A 19,646-nucleotide genomic window follows, 5' to 3' on the forward strand; every position below is an offset into this window, starting at 1 on the left:
AACACAGTTGGTGAGACTGTAACCATCTTACTGTTACTCATTTAGGTAATTCAGAGACCTCAGAGCATTTACCACTCATGGGTTTTACTTTCCATGCTGTAACTATAAATCTGGACACAAAACTATTTAGTTATCAAGGTCAGAAGTCAGGAGATAAAAATGACTTCATTTCTGTGGCTATGAATGCCAAGTAGTTATATACATCCACAGAAACTGCATGCTGTTCTACCATTTGATTTGCAATGCTTCAGGTCCAGTCTGCAGGAGGCAGGAACTGTAGCATGCTCAAAGGATAGTTAACCTCACAGATTAGAATAAACCCACCTCTGAAACAGACTAAGTGTCATAAGTGTAAGAGGTGCTCAGCACTGAAGTGGTTGAATGGAACAGTAAGCAGGTTTTATATGCAAATGTTTAGAATCATCTGCAAAACTTTTATGTGACTCTGCTTCTCAGTTATTGAGGTTATCTATTTTCCTCACTAAATAATAACTGTGTGGTCTCATTGCTGGGGTTCTCTAGCAAGCCTAAAAGCTGTAGAGCACACTATGACACTGGGCACGCAGAGGATTAAAGCCATCTGTGAGGAAGAGCTGCCCCACTCACCAGCCCTGTCCAAAATACCAAACCACCACACTCACTGGAGTCTTTGGAGCCAACTTCAGCTGCCACATGAGGGAGTAAACTCGAGTGGCATCTGTCCACGTTAGGTCTCCCAAGGGCTCGAAGAGAATTTAAATGACCACACTTGGAGAGGATCTCAGTTTTGTGTTGCATCCAAAAGCTGATATTATATTCTCAGTTTAGTTCTGGGGCTTTGCAAACAAACTGCCATGGTCTTGTCTCAGAGGGGAAGAGTGACATGTCTTTAATCACTGCTGAACTCCATGACACCCGAGAGCTGCTGGAAGCTTGCCATCTCTCTGTCAATAAGACCTGGCTCATCGAGTTCAGTGAGCTCTCACAAGATCTCATCCTGCTGCAATGCTGCTGCAAATGTTCTGAATGTGTCATCCCTCAGCAGAAGCAGGAGGAGCTTTTATTTATTTGCTATCAGTCTTTATTGAGCAAGTTCCTCAGCTGACAAGACTGACAGAGCTGTGCAAGGGACACACAGCACAGCGTGCATGGATGTCTGATCACATGAGCTTTATTTTGAAGAGCAGCCAGAATGCTTGTACAACTCATCCTTTGTTGTTTTAACTATGTAAAAGTGTCCCTGTGTTGACCTCCTGTATTCTTTGTTAGATCAGTTGCTCTTCTGCTGCAATGCATGCTGGTTTTTTTATTCAAATAAAGATATGAAGTTTACCAAATGAGAAATTAGCACTCTTTAAAATGCTTTTTTAACCTAATGATGCCCAGGGGTGAGATTTGACCATGCCATTTAAAAAGTAAATTAACATCTTCACAGAGAGAGTTGTTAGCCATTGGGATGTGCTGCCCAGGGAGGTGGTGGAGTCACCATCCCTGGAGGTGTTCAAGAGGGGATTGGATGTGGCACTTGGTGCCATGGTTTAGCAGTCATGAGGTGTTGGGTGGCAGGTTGGACTTGGTGATCTTTGAGGTCTTTTCCAACCTTGTTGATTCTATGATTCTATGTTTAAATTACTTCGATAAACAACAAAACCAATGGGAAACATAACTGAGGTCCTCCTTGGTAAGAAAAATACAATAATCCAAATGTATTTAGGTCAGTGCTGCTACATAAGAGAAAGCAAAAAAACTTTTCTTCTACTAGAGAAGTAAAAACTCCAGATGGCATTTCCAAGAGATTGTGGGTTTAGTACAGAAGCAATGAGAAGGCCATGTCCAAGCATATAGAAAGTTTATGTTTCAAGGCCTGCCAGCAGCTGCTCTCGTGAGCTGTGTTGGTAAATTTGAGCAGAACAGGAGCTGTAATCAGACATCCAGGAGGTGACAGCAGAAAGATCGTAGACCTTCTGGGTAGGATGCATTCTGACATTATCAAGCTGAAAAAGGAATGCAGGGAAAAGAGTCCTTTTGCCATGGAGTTTATAAATCACAGTATCTCCAGCCATAAATATTTTTAACAGCCTACATCTTATCTCTTTCCAAACACCTATCAGTATCAAAGCCTTCCTCAACAGAAAAGGACAGACATGTGAAAGAGTAGGTACTGTGCAGGAAAAAGAAAAAGCAACAGCTTTGGTGTCCCCAGTTGGCTCTCCCACATTTCCCATCTTTGGTGGCTGCAGAAGTGCAATGCAATTTCAACAGGCATTTTCTTTGTGCTAACTTTCTCTTCCAGCATGTTTGATGACATTGGCTCCCTTAGAACATCCAATTACATGGATGACTTAGAAGCCTGGAGTTAACCCTGCTGAGAGCAGTTGCATATAATTAGCCATCTTGGGTCATGCAGGTAAATAGAGTGTTCCCATAGACAAGTGATAACTTCACTGCCTTTAATAAGTCACAAAGCTGGGGGTGGAGAGGGACAGACGTCTGAATTTCTTGTGAGTGGCCATTAAACCACAGGAGCAAAAGGTCAGATGACATTTGCAAAAGGTCCAGTGGTTAAAGGATTCTTTGCCAAAATCTTTAACTTAAATTCTTTATTTAAATGTAGCTTAAAGTGGCTTCCTTAAAATGCAGGAGGATGACTTCTATGATGGACTGCTTCCAGTGACTCTGGTGAAACAAATAAACTGCAATGGTGTAGTTTTATATTTACAGGATGCAGGTTTTATTTAACACAGCAGGTGTTCTATGGCAGAAGCTTTCAGGAGAAAGCAACAGCAACAAAGAAGATTCTGCTTTTACTCTGCTGTTAAGTGGTGTGTCCATAGTGACTACTGGTTATTAGTTAGTAAAACACAGGCAGCATTGACCTTTTAAACCTCTGTTTTTAAGGGATCCCCAAAACTTTCCTTCATGACATTGCAGGTTAGGAAGGCATAATACAAAACCTGCACTGCTGAGTTACTCTGTTTCTTATGGTGATTTCATTTTTAGGGAAATGGTTACGGAAAGAATGACAGCAAAGCCTAAAGGTAGTTGTTAATTCTCCAAGGAACTGCTGTGAAATTCTCTCAGGACTTTTCTTCAGGATAATATGAGGCCTTTCCATTTGCCACTGCGCTGGTTTGCATTCTCCAGCTCCTAGAATGTAGGCTTTTTATTATATAGGGTACTAAAGCAACCTAAAACATCAGTCTGTGAACCTAGCCACTAAATAATTTCTGTTTGAATGGAGAAGTTCCTCTGTTGTATATCCCACTAGCATGAGAAGAAGAGAGAGAAGCTGAAAGGGGAGAGAAGTTGGAACCACATCTCAGAATTGCTGTTCAAATTGTTATTTGAATTAACTGCTGTCATCGATTTCTGGTCAGAAACTAAAGCCAGAAGTAAAAGTCTGGGAAGAAACACCGAACGAACACTCCCTCCAGCATTTTTGTGTAAGTCAGCAGGAACTAAAATTCTTGATGGAACTCTCTGGTTTTATCTAACCCTTACCTGCTTCTGTTAATAACTATTTTATTTCAGTTATGTCTGGATCACTTGGGCCAGGACAGTAAAAATGCCTCAAATGAGCTCCAAATAGACATAACACCTCAGGAGTAATACATTTTTATACTCTCTAATCAAATACTGTGAGTGTCTAGGGGAAGAGTTTTTATCTCCTCTTAAATGCAGCAATTCTGAGGTCTTCTTTCATGCTTGTCACTGACGTCACTGGAAAAATGTGATGTTGGTTGTATGTGTGGTTACAATGTCAGTCTGCATTGCTAACACTGTGCAGATGTGACCCTTTGTTATTCAAGCCACTACCGAGCCCAATGAGTACTGAAGGTGTCTGGAACAGGAAGTACTGCCTGCATCACTGATGTCTGCAGCTGGGCTTAGAAAGACAGAAGATATATCCCAGACACATTCCAGCTGATCAGAAAAAAACCCAAACCTTCACAACCTGCAGGAAGTGATTGAGTTTCTCTCTGTCCTCTTCTCCCTGAGGAAACTGGTCCTGGACTTTGCAATTCCCAGGATTTGTGAATTAAAGCTGTTCAGGTGTTTCATGAGCAAACATGTCATTGTGCTTGCTTTATTAAGTAAAAGCCACACAGATCCATGTAATGTGCAAGAATGGGGGGGGAGGAGGAGGGAAAAAACAACACCTATGTAGGATGAGTTACCTCATGTCACAGGCAAGAAATCTAATAGACTGACTTGCCTGGGGATCAGAAGCGAGTTTGTGGCAATAGCCTGTCTCCTGAATGCCTGAGTTGCAAGATCATCCTCCACCAGTGCTAGCTGTCATTTTAATGCAGAGAGGGATCTTCTTTTTTTAAGATACATATATGATCCATGCTAAACAGGAAGAGGAAATAACTTCCACAGAGAAAAATACTTTCCATCCAACTGGTTGAAAGCACATTTTAAAGGAGTAAACTATCTTTGTGTCTGAGCACATTTTAAAGGAGTAAACTATCTTTGTATCTGGAAAGACTGTTTTCCTGTCATTGGCTTCTTTGTATAAATTAAAATCATCCTGTGCAGGTCAATAAAAAAGAGATTGTAGGAACTATTTCCAACAGCAAACTAAAATTCTGTTGAAATCTATGGCATAACATAGGGATCAAATCCTTGGAAAGGCTGAGCAGCTGGGACTCCTCTGGCCCCACTGCTTAGCACCATCTTACTTTGGTGGCCCAAATTCTACACAGTAAATGATCTAATTTATCTAAATGGCCTAATCACCTACCAGGGTTTAGAAGTCTCACAAGTTAATAACAGTACTGCAGCCATAGCTGCAAAATATTACACAATAAACCAAAATAAATGGTAATCATCTCTCATGAGTGCCAATAACTTAGATTTACAGGGTAATCCATAGGTATTGCAACTCCTAACAGATTACCAAAGTACTGCTTGGAGACTTCTATCTCAAACCCAGTACATTCTATTATCATTTCGAAGGCTAGGAAATTGAGGAATAAATTAAAGAGCTAAAATAGGGAAGGCAAACACAGACTGGATTTAAATCTACGGAAGTGTGAAGCAAAACTCCCTCTTTTGAAAGAATTTCATTAATGTTTAATTAGCTTAGTTGCTAACTGAAGCTCACTCCCCAGCGTCCCCTTACCCAGAAGCAGCATGTATTGCTCTCCTACATGAGCAGAGAGGCAGGCTTTGGCAGCTCATGGATGACATTTCTCACCAGCTGGTCCAAAGTCACCTCGCAATGTTATCATTGTGATAATCACCACAGAAGACAGGGGATGGAGAGGCATCTGCCTTAGGGACACAAAGTGAATCGAGCTGGAGATCTGTGTGGTGAACAAGACATTAGGCCATGTTCCCCAGATTTCTGGGGGTGACAGGAGGCCAGGCATTTTGGATATCAGTTCATCTTGCTGCCTGCTTGCTGTCTTTACTGGCTGCTTACTGACTAGATCAAATTTGAGAACCCATAAAAGTCAAGAGTCCATTCCTATGTGCCTAAATAAATCAGCACATTTCTTCCTGAGCAGAAAAGTATCAGTATTTACTCTAAAAAATGCAGCTATTAAAAAACACCTTAGAAAGCAAAGTTCTTTGATGAACATCACTACACAATACACTCTAGCAAGGTAATTTCTGTTCATGACGGCTTAAAAAAATGAAAACCAAGTAATCTGAAAACTAAACTTCAGTAACCTCTTCCCAGAGAAAGGCTACAGTGTTCATCAGCCAGTGTCTTTTGGTCAGAGAAGTCAATTTTGGACACTTCTGATTCCCCTAAGTTAAAATACTCATGTTGTAGCAGGCCTTAAGCAAAATAATCATGAACAAATCCTGGACCTTTGCTGAAATGAACTCTGGAGTGTAGAGACTCTGGACAGGAGAAAGTGATAGCAGCTCCAGCAACGTTAAGAGAGGAAAAGAGGAAGCATTAGAAAGCAGTGTAAACACGATGGAGCTTTCAGGATGTAATCTTGTTTTCCTTTTGGTTACAGCAGCTGTCAGGAACAGTCTGGGGAAAAAATAATTGGCATTGTAGTATGGCACACTGCATTAATATCAAAGCACACAGTTCTAGATCCAACAGGAAAGGTTAAGAAAATATATGACTGAAGAGAATCATCACAGGAAGGAAGACATAAAGGTCAGGTATTTCCTGTTACTGACTGATTGGCTGGGTCAATGGCTGTGGCCATTAACTGCCAAGCAATGCCCTTCTGTTCCATAAAAAATGCAATAGGAAGCAGCTATCAGGTGATCACGTGGAAGCTGCTCTCCAGAATACCGTGGCATTCACCGTGCTCAATCTCTCACTCTTGGCTTTCTCTCTAGTTTACCCTCTCTTTCGCTCCATGCAACTCACACCTCCCTGTCGGCTGCACAAAAACCTAAGAGCATGCCCCCAGCTGGCAGGTGGCAGTCACTGTGCAAGAAACAAATAATCTGAGATTAATCCAGGGATTGACCTTGTGTTAACAGATAGGAGATGTGAAGATTTTAAAGCCAGGACAAAAGTTATAATTGGATATGGTAACTTTTGTGCTGAACAGAGCAGCTGCTGGGAAGCAGAAAAACAAGTAATTATGAAAACAAAAAGAGGATTAGGGAGATATTTTTTTTCCTGCTGGGTACAAGCACCTGGATGGCAGAGAGCCTAGAACTGGATTACCTTTGAATTTGCTAAATTGTTTTCATGAGAGGAACTTTTTTGACCTGTATGAATCAGAGAGAAAGCTTCTTACAGACAAGGGAAATTAATTTATATGAAACCTTTTTCCTATATAGGTGCTCAGGGTTACCCTGGCTGCTCAGTACTTCTTCATCTTGTAAAAAAGCCTCTTCCTCACTAAGTCAATGAGTTGCAGAGCCAGAATTCATGAGCTTTGGCGAGGAATAAAACTGCAGATCTTGAAAAGAATGCATTCCTTCCTCATTTTTTGAGTTATCTTTTCAAAGCCAGCTTAACTGCTTAGAAACAGGTCAATAACTCACATGAGACGATCTTCTCCGTGCTGCTACTGATGCTTTTGCACAGGAAAAGATACAACTCTCCTAGTGCCATTTGGTTTATTTTGTTTGTTTTCAGTTTAATGTTATCTTTGACTGTTGAAGTTTATTTTCTCTATGGGTATCACATTTGCTTACAAACACCAGTAAAACTGATCTGTAGTCACAGCAGACCGTGCAAGTTTTTCCTCCTGCAGGAGGCTGAAGGATTGACATCTGGAGAGATGTTTTCCTATGTCAGCCTAAGCAGGGATGTTGAGCACTTTTTCTGGAGAAGGCTGATGGTGCCTGTCCATATCCCACAAGCACACCTCCCCTACACTACTGAGTGCAGCTGGTCAAGTGTGGCACTAGATTAGCATACCTATGTCTTCCATTTATACAAAGTTCATTAGCATCCATTAAGCTGTGCTGTTCCAGCTTCAGTACATCACCATTAACAAAATATTAATGTTAGATTTTTTGCTGTAAAAAAACCCAAATCTCATTGGAAATGCAAACAATTAATGAGATGCAGCCTGTTGCCTCCACTCCAGATCCCAGGGATCGATGGCAGGATCTTAGGAAGACAGCAGGCAAGTAGTGTGAGGTTGGCCTCTTTGCTAAAATGTAGCTGAGAAACACAGGTGTCTAGAAGTGGCTGTCTCTCCCTCAAAAAGCTCTTGCTGTGGCATCATGAAATAACTGCTGAAGCTTTTAATCTGGCAATTCCTACCTGGGAAGTGAAGCTTGTGGGGAACAGCTGTTGTAGAAGCCTCTTCCAGCAGCGCTGAAAGATGTGACCAAGAGAGGAGTAAGAACATACAACCCAGCATGCTCAGATGCCTTTGCTTGGACAGCCACATCTACAGCAGCATCTCCCAAACAGGAGCTCAGAGCCTCCTTAACCCCATCCTCCCCATACTGAGCATGGTGGAACTTCAGCAGATGCAGCTCTAGGAGGTGCTTGCAGAAGAAGGCCTCCAGCCATGGGGATTCTGACCTTCCTTTGGAAGGAATGATTTGCTGCTAAGGCCTTAAGTTGCCCACACAACAGCGCTGTGGACTCTTATAGCAGAGTGGATTTGTCATAGCAGGACCATGCAGAAGTGTTTGGAAGAGAAAGATTACTGAGTAGCCTGTGCTGTCCTAGCCACACTGCAAATGAAGCCTGAAACTGTGCAGGGATAACTCGCCTTCACATTACACAGCTCTGACGCTGCAGCCCCAAGATAAACAGGATGCTATTGAAATGGATGAGTAATATATAACATGCATTGATTTTGGAGGGAAGCTATTTATTCAGCATTTCAGGATACTAGGCTTGTTGGTTCAAGAGGGAGAGGCTTGTGCTGTGCTTCCAAAATGCTCCCCAGACTTTACCTAGAGAATCATTGCAAGAATAATCAGCTCCTGTGTGTCTGTTCATCTGGAAAGGCAAGGGGTCCATACGGACACTACAGGTGTAGAGGGTAACTGCTGTGTTAGAGAAAGCATGAGCAGATTGGCTGAGAAGAAAGACATGACCAGCTTTTGTGGTGATAAATGCAAAGTTTCCTCCAGTTACAAGATTTTGGTGGGTTGCTTGTTTGGGTTTTTTTTCCCAGATAAAGCATATACTGGAAAAGTTGAAAGATTTAAATGAAATTGCTCCTCTAACTTGCTCTCTATACACAGCAGTTGTACAGAGGAATGCAAGTGATGCTTATGAAATGTGTTTTGCATGGTATTTGTAGAAAAATAAGTTTGAAGTCTGTGTTCAGAGAAGAAAAGCCCCTTTAAACAGTCACTCATATCCTCTCAGAAGGAAGAAACCACACCTCGTGACCCGGGTCACTTGACTTTTGTAAAGCATTTGCCATGCATAGGCAGCAAGTGAGCAGCATTCAAAATATTGCTGCTGAGATGCTGCTAACAACTGTGTTAAATATCATGCTCCATGTTTGTAAACAGAAGGAAGGAAAGCAACCAAGTGCATTAGATACGAAATGGTTTAGAGCAATTATTTGGTTTGGATGAGAAATGCATTGTAAAGCGTTTGCAGATGTGTGCACGTACGCATCAGCTAACTGCCTCCCCCTGTGGTACAGTCCTACCATGCAATGTGAGGGTCCCTCATACAGGGACTTCACAATTTTCAGCCTGGAATTAACAGGGGTATCTGTGACATGCAGCATAACACTGGCAAAAAGTATTGCAGAAGATTTACTGCAAGGGCAAGAAAAGGACTGTTACATGAACCAGTAACATCTTCACTTAATCCAGGAATACAGATAAAAGGAGAAGGGAAAATTACAGTTAACAACCTTCCCCAGGGTGTTTGAGTGAAGAAAAGTGCTGAACTGTGAATTGGAATTGAATAGACAGAAACATTAGCTCCTTTCAGAAGGATGTTTGCCTTACAGACATCAGATGTTGTAATAGCACCGAGCTGGCTCCTTGCCTATCCTTTGCAGCATGCAAATGAATATTTTTCCTTTCTCAGCAGCTCTGAAGTGAAAAAAACACCTCTGAAATCACAGAAATATACACAAGAAGCCTTGAAGATGACCACTGATTCTGCTGGCAAACACTAGGAATGTCTGATGCTCGATTTGTGGAGCTGCAGGTAAGAGCCCTCCATTCCAGACTCACTGTGGAAGCGCCAGGTATTGATACCTCTGAAAACTGGGCTCAGAAAGGAACATTGTCAAAGTTGACTCAGGGCACAGGTAGGTGCCAGGCAATGTTTATTTGTTATTTGTTAAATAAAGCTACCTGCTATTCAATAGATCTGAAGGGGAGCAAGAATATGTGCACATGGTGGATGACCCCTGCTTGCTCTCAGCGAGGACTAATTTGCTGTGCTAAAGGCCAGAAGGTCTAAACCCACACTAAGCTCTGCTGTGCCACATCCACCTCATTGCAAGCCTGAGATAGCTGCTTTGGGGCAAGCTTTGATACTGAGATTTTATGTAAAATCAAAACTGAACAGTCTGAGGATATTCTTCTGCAGCCCAGCTGCTTGAACACTTAGGACCACTGGAAAGCTGTGTGCCAGCTGAGTCTCCTAATATGACACCAAATAGTTGGCCACTCTCAGTATGGAAGAAAAACCATCATCTGTTTACAAGCTTTGCCAGTACTGAAGTCCACATTACATTCTCTGCCACTGTTGTGTTTTGGCTGTTAAGGTGGAAGGAAGGACATCACAGAGGAAGGACCCAAAGTGTGTTATTGCCAGATGAACCATGTATCTGATTTGCAAACACAGTCTTTCCTGCTTGTGCTGTAGTTGCCTGCATCTCTCTTGATTTCATCAACATCAGAAACCAGTATTTGGCTTACATTTGAATGACACATCTAGGACTTCTGAAAGGTACATAAACTTGTTCTCCATAAGCTACTTCTAGCATATTTCCTCTCCACTGGGAGGAGAGGAGGGAACTTTCATCCAACCTCCCACTCAAAGCTTCTGCCAAAACCTAACACCTTACCAGGTGACCTTCAAAGGCCTTGGTCTGTGTTTGAGATAAGTAGTGCTTATCTCAAAGCCAAATTATTTGTTGGGCTTTCAGTTGTACATTGCCAGCTCAAAGACTACCATTGTATTCCTATCCAAAAAGTCCTCAGTCGCCTGTGTGAGGTCACTTCCAGGCAGACAGGCCAATGGTCAAAGGTGAGATGATAACCATGACCACGTACAGTACTCTCAGCTGGTTGAAACAAAAGATTGCATAATCTCAAACCCCAACCATTTAAAACAAATCTGAGTTTTCCAGCTGACACAAACATAACTCAGATTAAGAGTGAGGTGGGTTTTGTTCCCAACCATACCTTCTCAGTGAAGTATCTGGCACAGAGTTGGTCACAGAACAGTCCTATGCATTTAGCTTTTCAGAGGCTTTACCAGAGAATGCAAATATTTCAGGGACAGGAATGGGTTTAGTGTTTGTTGAACATGAACATGTAGGAAAAGGGAAAACAGCAGGCATGAGGTATTTAGGGCAGCCACTGTGAATTCACTCTAGGTCTGGGAAGACTGTCAATACTGAGGGCTTGTGGCAAAATGCTGTGAAAGTACAGGAACAAAATCAATTTCAGCCAGAATTTTTCCCTCTCAGTACACATGACAAAATTATTTACAAGTGGCTTATTTAAATCTAGCCAGAAGTCAGCTATTTCAGGGCCCTATTGAGCAGAAAAGATCCCCTGTGAGTTAAGGAAGGTCACAGATCCAGTTATATCACTCAGATGATCTCTCTGACAGTGGTGGAACACTTGCCCTACCTTGCCTTTGTTTCAGTTTGGATGGCTTGTGACAGTGGTTTTTACTGCCTTTTTTTTGCCTGCATTGCCAAGAACTTGCTCCACATATTAAACACTAAAAACGAGAGAGAGAGAGGGAATATCTAGCAGTAAAATAAGTCACAAAGACCACTCTTTTGGAAACCCTCATCTAACCTAAAGCTAAAAATTGCTTTAAGCACCACCCACACTGCAGTCATACATTTCCTGCTCAGTACCTCTCCATAATCTCAATGCAAACTACTGCAAAGGCTGGCAAGCTAATAGCTGATATGGCTCAATGCCAGCCTGATTTTTGCTGTCCCCTTTAGAAGTCTAGGGCATCTCTACATTAGCAAGTAGCACAGCATAATTGGAGTGGATCTATAGACTGAAAGAGTGGGTGCAGAGCTGCTGAGGGCTGTCCTCTGCATATTTTAAGGATTTTACTTCAGACTAGCTCTCATTTGGACCCTTCACAGAATGTCTAGTGGTTGGTCTAGAGCAGATGCCTTGCCAGATTTCATCTCCTGGTGTCATCAGAGATGCATCCAGTCTATGTGCTCCAAGACCACTTGACAGAGAGAATGCAAGTACAATCAATGGGACAGGATATTTTCTTCCCAAGTATATCCCCAATCTGAACCAAATTGCTAATTTAAGCATGTCTTTGCATCTCTTAGAAGTGGGCTTGGTCCAAGCAAATCCCTTGTATAGGAAGAGATTCCAACTGTAGTTAATAAAACCATTATTCCCTATTCCCACTATCTGCATAGGGTTAAACACAAGACTTAGGAACTGCTATGACTCCTAGTGATTGTTTTTTTCCTTCTTTATTGGAAAAGGAAGGACTACAACCTGCTTATCTTTTGCATAGTTAAGTGTCTCAGAAGACATTCAAATTATGAAACACTTGTCTGTCTGTAATCTGAAAATTTCAAAGTGAGCAGTACAAATCATGGGTTGATGTCCTTTGACAGCAGGAGCCTTTGCTGTCACAATTTGATACTAACTGGCTCCTAAAGCATATTCAGCTCAGACCATCACTGCCAGAGATCGTCAGCTTCCAAGCATGTCCGGGGAAGGATGCTTGTTCTTATGATGCTTCATGAGTCAGGAGTGGTGCTCTGGGGACAGCACTGTGTGTCTATGAAGGGGAGGTGTTTATTGCTTCCAAGTCACAGAAAGCACAAGCCCTGCTTTCCAAAAAGCTAACTCCTCTTGAGAGATCACAGTCAGCTTGATGGGAGTTCAGAGAAGAGCATGTCAGAAACCAAATCAGAAAAACACCCCAGTACACAGTCATGATCCTCACTGCTCAGCTGTTGCTTGACTATTGCAAAGAAGACAAGGAGAGAGACTTCGGGGTTCCTTGTTTCTTGTTTGGGTTTTGGTTGGTTGGTTGGTTTTGGTTGTTCTGGGTTTTTTTTGTCTGGTTTGGGGGGTTTTGGGTTGTTTTGTGTGTGTGTGTGTGTGGTGTTTCTTGGGGGTGTTTTTTTAGGGGCTTTTTGTTGGGTTTTGTTTGCTTCTTTATAGAAGTAAATGGCTTTTGGAGAGATGAAGCCTCAGTCCTTTTCATCAAGGAGCATAAGCCTAATCAAGGGTTGCAGGTAGCTTATTCACAAGCAATTAGGGAGCTACATTACTGACTTCCAGGTGGACAGCTGGTTCTCTGGAAAAATCTCAGCCCATCTTTCTAATGACCAAATTCTTGTTCTGCAACAGATAACACAGGGGCTTGAGGACAATACACAGTTCCCCATTTAATTCACTGTGTATCCCTTTTTTAACCATGGCACTCCTCATCCAGATAATCAAAGAACTGAGACTGTAATGTCTGATCCTGAATATATCCTTTCCTTTTAAGCTTTGAAATTCCTCATCAGTATTACTTCTGCTTGTGCAGGACTTGCCAGCTTTCTTCATGCTGTAAGGGGAATGTGTATAATAAAGAGCTCTCTCTTTTACTCATGGCTTCATTGTAGAACCTGAACAAGCACTGCCCACGCTTTCCAAGCATCTTTTGTTCTGACATAATTTGCTCAAAGTGTTACACTTGGGGGGAAAAAAAACCAAAGCAAAACAAAACAAACAAAAAGCCAAACCACAAAAAGCCCTCAACATTTACTGAGCAATTCTAAGCCTACTAAGCATAACTCCAGTGCATATGGAGTTCAGTAGCTGCACCCATTGTACACAGCTTTGGGGTTAGGATGTTCTTTATCCTTCCTCAAAAAAATGTGAATTTACAAACACACTTCAGCCTCCCTGAAGTGAGAAGGAGCAAATAGTAAGATGATCCTATCTTTCCAATTGATTAGGAAAGTCTTTCTGCAGGGGTTTCTCTGCTATGCTCCACTAAACGGCAGTGGTTGTTTTGCTTTACATAGCAGCTCAATAGGCCTCAGTGGCAAGGTATCTGGAGCATCTGGGAAACCAAGGACAACAACGTTATCCCAAGCAGGTCCCCAGCGTGCCTGGAGCTGAAGTAGACACTGCACCCAGGAATGTGTCGATTAGGATTCCAGCTGCCTTTTCTATTTCAGGCTCAGGTTTTGTTTTCTTGTCTTTGGGGAGGGGAAGGTGGAGAAAGGGAAATATTTATGAGTATGGCTCTGTATTTGCTCTCCCTTTTTGTGTCTCTGTTGCTGTTCTTTCTTTTTTCAGTCTGTACAGTTCCTGTGTTCAGCTGCAGGGGGGAAGGTGACCCCACAGCAGTGGCCAATCTGCCTTTGAGTGCAAGGAGAGGTGGAAGGATGGGCTTTAGGTTGATAAAGAAACTATCCAGGACTCCAGCATTTATTTTAATGTGCTCCAGAATACACTAGCCTTTTCATTGGAGACCTGCAAAGGCAGTGTCCTTATTCAAAAGGATTTATAGCATAGGTTTAAATCTTGCCTTAATCAGTTAAAATAACAAAGAGCAATGAAAAGGGAACAATGCAGAAGGAAAAGACACACTAAACCTTATGATTATATGGTTAGGAGATCTTCCATATAGAGATGCAAGATTAAACAGAGGCAAAGGGAGTTACATAATTCACAAACCCCCCACATTACTGAAAGACTCATACTGGAATAGTTCAGCTGCAGTCTGTTTCCACAAGAAAAGACACTTCTGTTCAAGTAGAAGGGAACCAGTTGAGTCCAAAGCTTTACAGTCCTGGAAGAGGATTTGTAAAGAGGAATATGTATTTGGCTGAAGAGTTGTCTTTGGTGGAACTGGAAGCTAAATCCAAGCACACCAACTCCCAGCCCTCACAAATGTTGGACAGTCTCTTTTGGCAAGGAAATGTGGTGAGACACACTTTAAACACACGTTTGCTGTGCTATGACCCCAACATATGCACAGAACAGTGAAGTCTTGAATAAGTTATTTAAGATATGAATTCATTCTTTAGAGACAAACACAGCACACAGTGCAATGGGAAACTAGCTTCATCGCTTTCAGGATCTTTCAAATGCTTGTGTGAAATACATGCTTGCTAAAACTGTTAAGGATTCTTCAAACTTTCCAGAGGGTCAGCATTCTTTGGAGAAAGAAAATGCCCAGTGCCCTCGGTTCATAAAGTTCACTGCAGTTCTAGGGCATTTTCAATAGATGATTCTAGCATGCCTGCATTAGTGTTTGTTGAAATGCTACTTGGATTAGTTTAATTCAAAGGTCAAAACTATTTTCAATGTTTAACTAAGTCATTTCAAAACATGTCTTATCATTAAGGACACAGAAGTCTGAGTATGTGAGACCATATGGCCCTGGCGAGCTATGCATACATTTAAACAGTTATATTCCCATTAAGTTATAATATGATGCATTGGCTTACTCACTGAATCACAGTAAAGATTCCCAGTGGGTTTTCATAAACGTCCATTGTATTTAAAGTTGATGGAAGCAGCTCCTAGGGACTCAGCAGTCTTGGTCAGCGTGTCTGTGCCTCCTCTCGCGCTGTAGCCTGTACGTGCATGCACACATACACACAGCCCTCCTCTCTACCTTTTGCTTGGCTTCCCCTGGCTCAGCTTTTCAGGTCAGATAGGCTATTGCACTGCTAACGTTGCTGTTGGTTAAGAGCTACCAGAGGCGCTGTAGCCAGTGGCTGGGGACACAGGGGTTCTGCTGCAGCGATGCTCCCACATGCCAGCCCATGTTGATGTCGCTGACAGGGGAGGATCAATGTGAAAATTGCAGTCCCATGGTCTGGGCTGTAATGATTTAATGGCAATTTTAAACACTGTTGTGCAGCTTCACCTTGAAACAAGCCTTGAGATTAACCCCAACAAATATAAAGAGGTATTTTTGTGCATCCTCTTGGACCCCTATGGTTCCCTCACATTTACTGTTAAGTTAGATAATTTGATCACTTACACCCTCATGTTTTCTCACCCCTGCATGTGTTTAAACCGGATCTTTTCCTTACTCATGTTTCAGACTCTCTACTACTCCACATAGCAGCCTTGCTATTCCTTCACACTACACAGGGCATGCCTCTGCAGCTATACAGGTACCATTAGGCTCCCAGTTCAAACTCATTATTCTGAAGGAATTCAACAGATCCTTTTAGAAATTCCATGATACAAAATGAAATAGGTCCTAGAAGCCAGCTTCAACATAAGCAGTTTCCCCATTCTGGACTTTCCTGTTCTAAAATCTCAGCAAGGGGAAAACTGACAGAACTGGGGAGAGGGGAAAAACCAACCAAAAAAGGCAGGGGGGCATATGTTAATTTGTCTGTTTTTCTCAGTGCATCTCTTGTGAATGAACCAACACAGAAATAAAGCAGCATAATCCTTTCTGCTTGCTACACTCTTAATAGCATCTCGAGAAGCATTTACTAAACATTTGGGGCTGGATGCTCATCTGGCATGGATTGATGCAGACACACTGAAACCAACAGAACAACAGTGGTTTGTATGCACTAAAAGTTGCAGCAACTAGACCTTAATAAAGGGTTTCATAGGTTATGTAACTGGTCATTCTGGCACAGGATTTGTGCCTAATACGATTGACTCTGTCAAGATGAAAATGTCTGTCACTTTTAACTTGGGAAAACACAGCCTGCTATTTCAAACAAAAAGGACAAACCATCCACTAAAGCCACAGTAACCCAGGACAGAATGAATTCTTTCTTGATTGTCAGTCCAGGATTTTCCCACTCAAACTGGAAGAAAGGGACCCACCCTGCAAAGTGCAGACTTTTAACACCCTCCCACAAGGCTTTGAAATCATCAAAACAACAGAACAAGGCACTATAGATTATCTCAGCCTCACAGAGATGTGTTTGAGTGCAATGAATCCCATTGTTAGAGGAGGGATAGTCATCTAAGTTGAGAGAAGGTGAAGTCTCATCCCAGTTCCTATGGCTGGTTCCGTTACAGAGGAGCCAAGCACTGATTTTTTTCTCTGTATCAGCTTCACTCCACTGACTCCAGCATGGTTTCTAAGGATAAGGTGTCAATACCCCTCAGCACAGCCAAAGGCACGCTTGCTGAAGAAATGAATACACAGAACATTAGTGGTAAGTTGCCAGTGTGATGGGATGGTGCTGCTGGAAAGAAGATTCACTACTGCTTTAAAAAAATGAGAACTTTCTATGTCATGTCATTGACTCAGGCCTGAGGGCATTTTGCTATCTAGAAGCTTCTACTTCAGTAACCAGAAGGTTCTATATGGTGACAATACCACAGGACAATAAGAAGCAGGAGAGGCAAATTCAGTTTGGAAACAAAAAAGAAATATTGGGGAAATTATCAATGGCAAGAAAGAGATGAATAGGCAATCTAATCACTTGCTGCACACTAGCTAACCTGGACATGCTCTTCATCTGTGGCCTCATTTGATCTTGGCAACAGCTCTCACAAACAGGACTCATTGCAGCTAACATCAGACACCTATGCTGCAATTGACTGACTGTGCTAGTCACCCATCACTTGCTTCCACAGTGGCATCTATGATGTGATTCATCTGACCTAATTCAGAGGGCTGCTTTGCAGATGAGATGAATAATGTCTAGATGGCTCCATTTTTCTCCATGACTATGAAGTGAACTCACAGCGACAAGCTATGAGTCAGATGCCTGCACTGAGTCAGGTGGACCCCAAAGTGGTGTCTTTACCATTTTCTAACAGAGTCATTCAGAGTGAGGTCCTCAGGTGGCACCTGTGTGCAATAAAGAAGAGCCAAAGATGCAGGAGGAGCTCTGAACTTTAAGTGAGGGTCTGTGTCTCAGAGCGTTCTGTGAGGCTGTGCATTAAAATTGCATGAAGCCAATCTGTAAACTGATCTTCAGTGCTATGCCACTCTGCAAAGCTGCCAGCACCAAAACTTGCTGTCCTAATGCAGCACTCCATAAAGTCCTGCTTGGCTGCCTGACTGAATTTGGCCTTTTGGAGTCTTGGGAAGAAGTTTTTTGAAGAAAACCTTGAAAACTCTGCTCTGGCAATAGTATAAGAGAATATTTATTGATGTTTTCCAAAGCCCAGCCCTCTCTCCTAAACTCCATCAGACTGAGTACTCACACACTGAGTTTGGGCATAATCTATCATTTCAGCTAGACCACAATGTCGACTATGTTCAGCAAGAGTTCTCTTCCTGTTGCTTATCATATTTCCAACCCCTGTCAAAACCTTTCATACAGTGTTTCTCATTTGCAGAGAGCTCCTCCTCTCCTTCAAGATCATCTCCAGCCCTGGCTGCTAGTGAAAGGAACTGAGAAGTGGGGAAAATGAGAATGAGCAATGTGTACAGGCTGGCAGCACTGGAGTTGTGGGCATGCCCCAGGCTCACTGAAAAGAGTGGGCAGAGCTGGAGGAGAGCAGTGATGAAGCTAATCCTGTATCTATCATTCATTTGGAATTGCAGAGTGTTTGTTTAAGGTTTGGCTTGTGTTTGACTCACATTTATTGACGTTTACATTAAACAGAGTATTATTTTCTGTGCTTGTGTTCTATCAACAAAACTATGAAAAGCATTTTACATCCTTATGAAAATTCTTCATATGTTACTATTTATCATCTTAAACCCAGTAAGTAAATCAGCAAAACAAACAAACTGATTTGAGGTGCATCGTGGAGTTGCAACAAATGTTACTGCTCTACATTGTTCCTTAGCTACTGAGAAATGCAAAATCAGGGGAAAAATATTAAACTGTGTTTTTCCATCCTTCCACCTGCTGAAGGAGATTCTATCACACAATCCCATGTGCAGGATTAGACACAATTCATTGTGAACATGCATGACAGAATCAGTCTGGGATACGCAAAGGAAAATGAGAGAAGCCTCAGTGCTGCCAGAAGTGTTTAACAGTTTTTTTCCCCTGGTTTTGATGAACAGAAATCCCAAGTGATCATTTACTTAGACACACTCCTTACTGCCTTGAGCAAACAGAAACTGACACCATACTGTAAGCAAGCTGGGACCATGACTCCAGAAGTCACGTTCCACCAGAAGATTTATATCCACCACAACAAGTTTTGGCACAAAGTTGCCTCACCAACTGGGAGAAACAGATTATGACCAAGGGTAAGCAGCTCACAGAGAGTTTTCTAATAGCTGACCAGACAGGTCTGCTCAAAAATGAATCTAGGGCTAGTCACTGTCTGTACTTTTCAGTGGCTACTGGCTCCTTCTGGTAGCTGAACTGGCATCTGAAAGGCGTATCCAGAGCCACGTCACTGAGGAGTTGAATGTCCACTCCTCGTGTGCAGACACACGTCACCGTGCACACCTTCTTAGCTGCTGTGCACAGAGCAAGCATGGAAATGTTACATCAGCAGGGACAAGCAGCATTCCTCATTCAAAAATGGCTAATGAGCAGCTCAAGGAAATTGCAAACACTTCTCCCAATGGGCAAGAGGGCTAAAGGTGATACACTTGGAGTTCCAGTAACCCAACAAACCACAATCAAAGGTCCCCAGATCCAGGCATAGCAATAAGCCAAGCTTTATTATATATGATCACACCTAACTTCTATCATGGACTTCCAATGAGCCATGGAAGGTTGTTCAGATGTCAGAATAACAACTGCCATGGAAGTTTTATGACATGAAAACTGTTCTTAAACTCATGCTTATTCAGAGTGATGTGACTCAGCACTTCTACCTGATAGGAAAAGGCATGTTTCTGTTTTGTAAATATGATGGGATTTGTAGCAACTAAGACAGCCAGACAAATGATGCTCTCCCAGCTGGATGGGAGATTCCAAATGCATAATTAACTAACAAACGGGGAACTCTGTCAAAGATGAGCATGACAAAGGCAGTGATGAGTTGAACAATGGCACTAACGGAATTACTTGCAAAGGTTTGCGGTAAGTCTCATTGGCCGATACACTTGCCACCAAAAACTGAGTAAGATGAAAGACAAACTTTGCTTCCAAGTCAGTCTCGAGTCCTCCACCAGCCTCAACTCCAGGAAAGGCAAACAGCAGGGC

At 42.3% G+C, this 19,646-nt stretch overlaps 1 protein-coding gene across 1 annotated transcript in view; it reads right to left on the reverse strand.

Annotated features, from left to right (window-relative positions):
• The window catches only part of FRMPD4 (FERM and PDZ domain containing 4), a 286,650-nt gene extending 271,519 nt beyond the window's left edge, over window positions 1–15,131 (reverse strand). The window contains exon 1 of the mRNA XM_068163129.1: window positions 15,046–15,131. Within this exon, the coding sequence (XP_068019230.1) occupies window positions 15,046–15,089 (44 nt within the window). The 5' untranslated portion in view covers window positions 15,090–15,131. The remainder of the gene's footprint in view (window positions 1–15,045) is intronic.
• Between the last annotated feature and the right edge of the window lie 4,515 nt (window positions 15,132–19,646).

The sequence above is a fragment of the Melanerpes formicivorus genome, unplaced genomic scaffold (genome assembly GCF_026170545.1).
Source record: "Melanerpes formicivorus ecotype bairdi unplaced genomic scaffold, bMelFor1.0.p_v2 SCAF_70, whole genome shotgun sequence".
NCBI lineage: Eukaryota > Metazoa > Chordata > Aves > Piciformes > Picidae > Melanerpes > Melanerpes formicivorus.